Source organism: Empidonax traillii, unplaced genomic scaffold (genome assembly GCF_003031625.1).
Source record: "Empidonax traillii isolate 1590-97213 ecotype Southwest subspecies unplaced genomic scaffold, ASM303162v1 scaffold104:size2570737, whole genome shotgun sequence".
In the NCBI taxonomy this organism is placed as follows: Eukaryota; Metazoa; Chordata; class Aves; order Passeriformes; family Tyrannidae; genus Empidonax; species Empidonax traillii.
The window spans coordinates 2,260,083-2,269,437 of record NW_020955297.1 but is presented as its reverse complement, the minus strand read 5'-3'; the positions used below and the strand labels follow the sequence as shown (position 1 = coordinate 2,269,437).

At 41.2% G+C, this 9,355-nt stretch overlaps 1 protein-coding gene across 1 annotated transcript in view; it reads right to left on the bottom strand.

Annotated features, from left to right (window-relative positions):
• Nucleotides 1–436: 436 nt before the first annotated feature.
• The window catches only part of PTPRG (protein tyrosine phosphatase, receptor type G), a 396,402-nt gene continuing 387,483 nt past the window's right edge, over nt 437–9,355 (bottom strand). The window contains exons 27-29 of the mRNA XM_027882233.1: nt 7,648–7,718; nt 6,461–6,596; nt 437–5,739 (exon numbers count right to left, since the gene is read on the bottom strand). Coding sequence (XP_027738034.1) covers nt 5,593–5,739; nt 6,461–6,596; nt 7,648–7,718 — 354 coding nt within the window. The 3' untranslated portion in view covers nt 437–5,592. The remainder of the gene's footprint in view (nt 5,740–6,460; nt 6,597–7,647; nt 7,719–9,355) is intronic.

Here is a 9,355-nt window from a genome sequence, read left to right as displayed (position 1 = left end):
ATCAGGCGATGGTGGCTTGGTGGAAGCCCCTGTTCCTCCAGGCAGGCACCTGCTGGCAAACCAGGGTTAGAGCTAAGGAAGGGCACGCCAAAGGAGCTGGCAAGAAAGCTCAGGCTCTGAGGTCCTGTTCAGAATGGAGACAGTCCTCCTTCCAAAAGGGATGTGGATGGGTCACAACCGTCTAGGGCGGAGCTGTGGTGGAGAGGGAAGGGGTTACTGGAATCTCTCTAATAGTTGGAGGCAATTAAGAAAGGAACAGTGATTTCCACTGTCACCAAGAGACTGTTCCCAGCTGAGTACTGCTTGGAAATTTGAGATCTAATTAAAGCAGGCCTTGGATCTCATCATTCTTCCTGCACGCCTGGGACAATGAAATACTGACTCCTGCATCTGTTCTGTGTGTGTACCCGATGCAAATAAGGAAGAAGTCTGTAAATACATCAAAAACCATACTTTATTTTATGTATAGCAATACAATTTACATATTAAATAACACTATAATAGAATGATTTGATATAGTTTAACATAACAAAAAGAAGATTCTTCAAGTTACAAAAAACCCCCAAACAAAAAACAAAAACGAACAAAAAATCTCCCTCAAAATGTTCCCTCCCACCCTCTCCCCAAACCAAACACCACATTTTTATTTTTTTTTTTTCTGAATGGATCAATGAGACAAACGTATCCAGTGACTGGCTAAGTCTAATTCCTATTGCACACACTGACAATGGAATCCAAAAAAAATATCCAACTTTCACAATCACTGCCCCAAAGAAATGACATGTGTGGAAATCTTTTTTGGAGTGTGATGATGGTGTCTCACTACCTCGATACACAGAAGGTTTGTATTCACATAGCCACCACAGAACTAGGAAGGAGGTGAAACTAGAAAAAAATTAGCTTTATATGAAAATATAAAATTCTATGATTATATACCATAGATACAAAGTTCCCAGAAGATGCTTATCCAAGCAACAAAATATTTACAGTTTTAATGACTTTGCTATTTTAAAAATGAAGGAAAAGAAAATAGGAGTACACATGAATGCTTCGGTCTCTAGAAACAATGGCTGCTTGCTAGTCTCAAGTGTTCTAACAAAACAAAAAAAGTCACTACCCCAAATGTTGGAGAGTTGTGACATTGTATAAAATTGACTATCTCCTCTTTTGGAGACGTTTATTCTTAAAACTCAAGACATTTTTCTTGAAATTAATTATCCTCTGTAGAAAATGCTTCCCTTTGCAAATAGTTAACAAAAACACTAAAAACAGTTTAACAGCTAAGACAAAGTAGAGGCCAAATCTCTTCATTACAGTTCCTCTTTTTCTTTATTTTTGCATTCCTTCCCCTTTAATAAGTAAAGCCAATGTAGTTCACATGTTAGAATGGCAACAAAGAGAAGAAGAGCAAAGGGGTAACAGTGAATTACGTCTGAAAAAAAATTAAAAGAGAAAAAGAAAAAGAAGAAAAGCAATGCAGTGGATTAACAAATAGGCATTTTCCCTTCATATAAAAATTCACTGGCACCATTTGAATATAAACTTCAGAACACAAGATCTGATGTCAGAAGACATGAATTTGAGAAAGACTGCTAAATCCTTAAGACAACTACATTTTAATTTTTTTCTTAAAATTAAGTTGGTTTTGTTTTGCTGAGAATTAGTAGTATGCATCTTTGGTAAAATTGATATCTATATTTTTTAGCTTTTAAATAAAATATATCATCTTAAAGGAAAGATTAATGAGAAGGCAGTTGTGCTGTGTCATAAAGATTCTTCTCCTAATGTCCCAATGTATCACTCTGGGTTCAAACAATTTGAGCAGTCAGAAACCAGAAAAACAACTGAAATTTTGCCGATGATGTAAATGACTGCTGACCTAGAACAGACCCACAGTACAGAAACAGTCACTCACAAGAAATAGTTTAAGGGGTTTGGATTTTTTTTCCTGTTCTTAAATTAGTATTTGGAAACAGACACTGAAATACTAAGGACAAATGCTGTTTAAAATGAATGTTCTTTAGACCTTGGTCCCACAGAAGAATCGGTGCTTACCCTGCACAGCTGAGCAGTCCCACCGGCTCTCCCAGACCTTCCTACTGACACCAAGCTCACATACTGTTTGTAGGATGGGGCATTCAGCTGAGACTGTCACCCATTTCGGAGGCTAAGGTGGTACAGCAGCTTTCCAAGCATTCCCTCTTGGAAAGCTTGGCTGCTCTTACGGACTCAGCACCGTTTGTGTCTCTCATGGTCTGCGGGCGCAGTACACGTGCAAGACACGGAGAAATGGTATTTTCTAAATGCAGACACACATGCACTCGTGTGCTTCAGTCCTTCCACAGTTCTCAGGGCTGGTGCTGAGGACCACAGGGATATACTCAGGTTCTCTTAATCTGCAAACCTGCACATTGCCTGGGAACCTCTGACTGACGGACATGGCTTGAAAGACATCCTGACCGAATGCCAAGGGGTGGGTACAGTGTGGGGGGTTGATGTCCCAAAAGCAAGGTTGGGATGCACAGAGCAGGACCTTGGCCAGACACTTGTGGGAGCATCAGCAGAGCTCATGAGTGCCCATCTCTGAGCAGACACTCGCTCCTTCTGACACTCAGTCCAGGGAGAGGTGCAAATCCATGTAAGAGAGCAGAGCTGCAGCTGCTTACAGTAGGGTAGGTTTGGCTTTTTGTGCACTTAGTCCTGACCTTCACAAGCAATTTCTAGCTTCATCCACTTCAAGCCTCATGCATCACTACCATCTATTGGCTACCTGACTGTGAGCACAGTACTTAACACACAGCTCAAGCCTCTTTACAAGAAAAAAAAAAAAAAATCTATGGAGAACTCATAGACCACCAGTGTACATTATTTCCCCATGGATTAAACCCCAAGCAAAAGTATTTCAGGTGTCAAAAAATGCCAATGCAAATGCATGGATTTCCAAAGCATCTACCAAAGTTCAACCCCCGCAGCCTTCATTCATTGATGTTTAAAACTTGTGAGAAGGTAAGGGATTAAACCAAGGGTATTCAGACAGTGTGTCACGAACCACAGTTATCTTCCATCATGCCAGTGAAATGAAAAGTAATCAGCTGAAAGTACTGAACAAATCCAACCCTCTTGATGCCTGCAGTAATCTTCGTGTCACTTAGCTCTTGTCAGGGTTTGAATTCTTAACTTATCCCTACACCTCCCCAGGAACTTAAATACTTCAGATTGAACTGAGTCAACTCGTTAGTCCCTTTGTGCTACCACCTGGAACTGCGTGGGGCCAGGCTGAATACTGGGGGTGCAGGGGGACTTCCCAGCCTCTAATGCTGATGGCCCACTGGCCAACAGACCACTCAGCAAAACCTTCCAGCCCTTGAAGGCAGCAGCACTTGAAAACTTACTTAAACAATTCTGTTTACTGGGGTGTAGTGACTGGAGAGACAGTCCTAACTCCTACCAGACATTAATTGACTTCCTCCCCCGTGCCAGGCAATCATCCCAGAGCAAAGGGGATGCAAACTACAACCTTTTGAAACATTCTGCACATTTTTTATTTGGACTAGCTGTTGCTGGACATGAGATTTCCTTACTGAAACCACGGGCTTATTATCCTGTTCAGCTTAAACAGTTATTGGGATCATTTGTATGGAGAGGGATTCAACAAACGGAGAAGTGAAAGGCGACTGTGTAAAAGGTTGATGACGAATTCTTGAATACTTTGGTGTTGAATTAATCAGGAAATCTTTCTCTCATTAAAGATAAAAGGCCAGATTTTAGCACATACCAGTTTGCATAGCTCATCTGCTCTCAGCGAGGTTGTATCAGTTTGCATCGTGAGAGGTCCTGAACCAAAATACCTACTCTTAATAACCTTTTAAGCAGTTTGCTTTCAGCTTCCTTGTGAGGGAAAATACACAGAACCCTGCCAAATGCCTGTATTTCAGCAAGACTGGACTGGCAGAAATTAATAGGTTTACATTTAAGTGAAAAAAGATAGGCTGTATTAAATGAAAAAAATATGCTGTAACATTTTGACAAGTCCTGAAAAATTACAATGCATGTTTTGTGCAGCTGAAATTCAGAAGTAAAGAAAATAATGCCATATATATAAGGGATAGTGCCTTTAACTGTCCACCAAAAATCAGGATGGCTGAAATCACATATTTCCTTTTCCAGGCAGATTCAATAACCCCTCCTCCCTAGTCAGCCGAGCTATGAAGGACACGATTAACTTTAATTTTAAGGAGAATTAAGCATGTGCTTACTTCTTTTGTTAAACAGGGATGGACCTTGTTGAATTAAGACCAAATATAAAGGAAGAGGGAGCCAGTGAGGCTGTATACTTAAATGCTCCAAACAATAATTCAATTATTTATATAATCTGGGGAAAACCATTTCACTGGTGTGGGAGGGAAAACACAATAAGCTAGGTTTGTGCTAAAGAATTAGTCTGGCAAAAAAAAAAGAGGGAGAATGTAACTTTATAGGTAGTTTTTTTATTAGTTTGCTTCACCAGTAAATATGGATCAGTACTTTATGTTTTAGCACTAAAGTATGAAAATTACACACCTGTAAAAATGGCATCTAACAGTTATGAAATTAAGAAACGCCTGTCATCATGTAACATACCATTAGGTGTGAGGTCATATTCAAGAAATAGTAAGGAAATTAGATGTGTTTAAAATATTGAATAGCTTAGTAATGTAAAATATTGCTACCTTGATATATATCTGAAAACAGCTCTGATTTTGGGTTGCAGTAGATTTCTCACTGTACTGGATCTGATGAGAATAAAACCAAAATACTTTCCCATCACAGGGTTGGTTATAAACCAAAATCAACATTTTTCTGATTACATGGGGAAACTTCGAAATTGTAAACTGAAAACCTATCACTGTGTCCCAAATATGAACTGCATCTAATTTATAATTATATTGTATGTAACTTACATATTCCGTGTGAAGCAAGTCTCAGGCCTGTAAGTGTACAAAACAGCAATTTGAAACAATACAGAAATAATTGTTTCAGCTCCACAAGGCTGTTACACCTTCACCGTAGCTAATAATCACCTGCCACGTTTTGTCAAGAAAGGATGAACACTGCTCATCCACTCCATGGAATGCAGAACACCGTTACCAAAACTGTGACATGATCATTAAATAATAAATATGGTATGAAGGGGTACAGTATCTGTTGTAGAAAGAATCCATCTGACCTAGCATTCAAGATTTAGGATTCGAGGGTCACTGTAGTTAGCAAAACTTCACTGCATTTAAACAAAACAGAAAAAAAAGCGTATGTTTGTTGTCATGGAATGTCACATCAGGGCTTGTCTTGTATTAGAGTATTATAGGCAGTAACACTGATCATATAGTGCAAACTAGATAAAATTGCGTTTCACTGTGTGAAATAAACAGAGGTGCAAATGCTCAGTAGGATACCATTAAGACATAAAATGGCAAAAAATAAATATCAAAACTTTTATCAGTGTAAAAAAGTAATTGGGTTATTGTATAACCTAGAGTCTGGCAAAAAAGGCCTCAAAAAAGTTCACTCAGTCTTCAGAAGTTCTACAAATTAAGTGCCTTTTCAGGTTTCCAATTAGACAAGAGACTCCATGCTTTCTGCGGGATCAGATTCGTCACTGGCCATCACAGCACCATTTTTGTCCAGTGTCATGGGACCATTTCCATTTTCCTTAGTGCTGACCAAGCTTAGCATTGCCTTATAAAGAAACTGGTACTGCTCCTGGAAAAGAAAGAACAAGTTATTTCAATCCTTTAAGTGTACATAGACGAGTGGCACTTAAATTTGGCATTTCCAGGGAAGGTCATGGATTTTCATTACCAGAAGCATACACAGAGCGAAGAAATAGACTTAGAGCAATTATCTCTGTTAATGCAGTTTGACCTTGCCAACCCAAATTCCATTTTTGGGTAGATTATATGATTTCTGATGTATTATTAAGCGCTACAGGAGGGCAGGAGGGCTACCTGAGGCCACAGCTCAGCCCCAGGTTTACTCCCTGGGCGGCAGAACCTCGTACCACACACACTGAGCCAAGGGGGCTGCTCTTGCTGGACACCCAGTGAAGAGCCTTATCTCCCTGCAGCTCCATCTGCTCTGCTGCATCCCTTCAGACCACAACATGCCAGGTTTACAGCACAGCTTAGCTCACAGGGCTGGCAGGGGGATGATGACAAGTCAGAAGGTCCTTCTCTGCTAGGACTGCCTTATGGTGCCCCCCTCCAATGTATGAGAGTAAGTTTAACTGCAAATCAGAGACTTACAGTGTGGGTTTGAGGTTTATAAAAAATGGGAACTACACAAAAAAGCCCAAATGCAAATTCTGCTCGGTAGCAGGTGCTGTAGGGCTTGGTAACATACACAAGGTGTGTTTTAGTGCATGCTTTTGGTCTCAGGTAAAAACCTTGTAAGCTACCTATTTATATTCCATTTAAAGACTTACAATGTCTGTAAATACTCCAGGCCGCATAAGATTGATCATCTTTGCCACCTGGAAAACATCGACAGCATTTTCATTCTCCAGCTGCTGGGACAGAGTGGTAAGGGCACATAGCGTTCCCGCTGACACAGCTCCATACCTGGAAAACCACACCAGAGTGATGAGTTACTCAGAAACACACACAGGCTTCAACACAGGGTCATGAAAACGTTGTTACAGTCTTATCTGATTACTGTAGTTCATCTTTGTATCTATTAAATGCTTGTTTTGTAGTGGCTAATTTTTAGTTATCTTGATTTATAGGAGAAATTTGATGGTACACCAAGTCACGTCAGGATATCTGTACTATTCAACACAAAGAACTGTAACAGCAGCAGAACGTGAGCCATTTCAAAATACCCAGCCTGGAGACTGTAACACCGAAATCAGTTCTCACACGCCACGTGCACTGAGAGCATCTGCATTAACAGTTGAGCGTATTTTAAATTCATTAGTGGGAGCTCAAGCAAAACATAAACGATTAGAAAGAAATGAGACTTTTCCTCTTCCTCCACATCTGACAATTACAGCCAAATAACACGGCTGTGAGGTGCTCACAAGTAAATGGGGCACATCTCAAAGTATTCCTTAGGTCTGATTCATCGGCAAGAGGCAACATCCCTGAGCCAGGCACCCAAGAGACATTATGGATTCTGAAGAGTTGAGCTGTGCTGTCACGTAATAAGAACCTGAGCAGTGGTTATTTCGTGAGGAGCACAACTCAATGTGTCCTTGAGAGGTCAGGTGGCAATCTCAGTGCTGTAAACCTGGGGGTGTGCTTGAGCTGTATGTGCAGGTGGGAGGCACGGCATAAAGGATCCTACACAGCTGCTTCTGAGGAGCCTCCACTCTGCTCTCCCAGTACTCAGGAGACTGGAATTCTGTCCTGGTGCTGTTGTGGGTCTGCTCTGTGACTTTGAGGAAATCTAAATGTCCCCACTGGTAAAAGGGCATCGGTGCTGCTCTGCTCTCTGGACCATTCGGAGAGCTGTACGTGAAAATGGAAATAGTGAGCAAGGGCTGCAATACCATCTTGTATCACAAGATTACTACTAGGATTTTTAATGGCATTCTTGTGGAAATCAAGACATCTACTGACTTAATTTCATATGATTTTTGCAAATTCTGCATGCCTAGAAATGGGAAACAACAGATCTGCTGTGTTGGAGGTGAAGTCCGCAGAAGAAGCAGCAGCACCATCCAGATGGCTGTGACAGATCGTCTACAGGGACAGTGGACAAAGCGCCCAGTGCATGAGCCTGATGGGACACAACAAAATGTCTCTGAGGGTCTAATGGCCTTATTTGCACTTGGGCTGGTTATCTCCAGTTCCCAACAATCTGAAGACTTTTCCTGTGGAAAATTGTGTGGCAGATCTTTATCTAGTTGCCTACACATGGGCAGTTATATATAAAAATCTTGACAACTGTCTCAAGTTGGAATTTCTGAAGTTTTTAAAATGTTATCAAGTTCATTCCACCATGTACTTCCTAAATACCACATGCATTTAGTTATCTGAAAATTCATATATTTGGAATTAATCTGCAGTTGTAATTATTAGTGGATTATGTGATATAGTTGTTGCATGTAGCAAAGGGAAATTTTCATTTTCAGCTACATTTGCTTAGGCTCCAATGAAAAGCAGAATCCACATTATGTATTAGGCATAAAAATAAAATCATTGAATATGACAAATAAACGAAAAAAACGATTTACAGAAGGAATGACTCAGCACTGTTAGGAATGCGATTTTGATTTTCCTTTTTTTTTTTTTTTTTTCATCTAGCATGAAATGCCCAAATCAATAATGGTTCTAATTTTGTAAAACATAATCTTAAATACTGCAAGAGTAGCAAAACCTCACTTCAGACTACCCAAAGCATGAATATTAAAACCAGCCTGGAATTAATCAGTGCTGGCAAAGGCAACAGAGCTTACACTGTACATTAGCAAGGCAGGAGGTTGTGGGAGAAAAACTACTTGCTGCAGCCCAAGGCACCATTTTCAAGAGTCAGTTGGGAAAAACCTGTTGCAGCAGGGAAAGCAGAGAAAGCTGTTTCAGCCTCAGTGGATACCAGTGGTGTCCACACCCCAGCACAGCAGCTGGCCTGACCGCTGAAACACCAGAAGGGGGTAGTAATGTTTTTGCAAAGAAGGGGAAGATTCCCTGAACTCTCCCACTAATTCTGCTTTGTGGCAATGACAAAAAGTCTGAGGGGCTGTAGAGCAAAAGGGGTGCAGGTATGGCAGGTGTTTGCACTCAGTGTTCGCTCTAAGGACAACACAAGCAGTGTCAGAAATTGGGCCACCTTGGGATTTGAAGGACAGAATGACTCCAGGAAGTGCTCTGCCCACCAGGAAACAGTCCCTCCAAAGAGATCCTGTTAGACTCAGCCTCCAGCCTCACTATAATGGTATTTTGCAGCTCCATAATGTGTGCAAGTAGTAATATGCAATGCAATATTTAGCACCCTTTATAATTGGGTATTCAAGCGTAGCTGGCAGGACAATGCTCACCACTGCACTACAAAAGAGGCAAGTGTTGGGGCATGCTGGCCCCATGTTAGCAGGCTCCCTCCCTCCCACTTGGCACCATATGGGCCCCTTGGAGTGTTTTTGGGGAAGCAGAAAGAATAAAAATAAATCTTCTCTCAGAAAACGTGGGCCCTTTGTCACAAGATACTTCTGCTGCTCATCCTGAGACACAGCTGAGCTGAGCTTGTTCTGGCACATTAAACCTGAGCTGTTAGACAAGAGCTCAGGCTGTTTGAAACTGGTTACCATAAGCCCATATTGGGCTGCTTAGAGTCTGCTGGGCACAGAGTGGCTGGAGAGCAGCCAGGCAGAAAGGGACCTGGG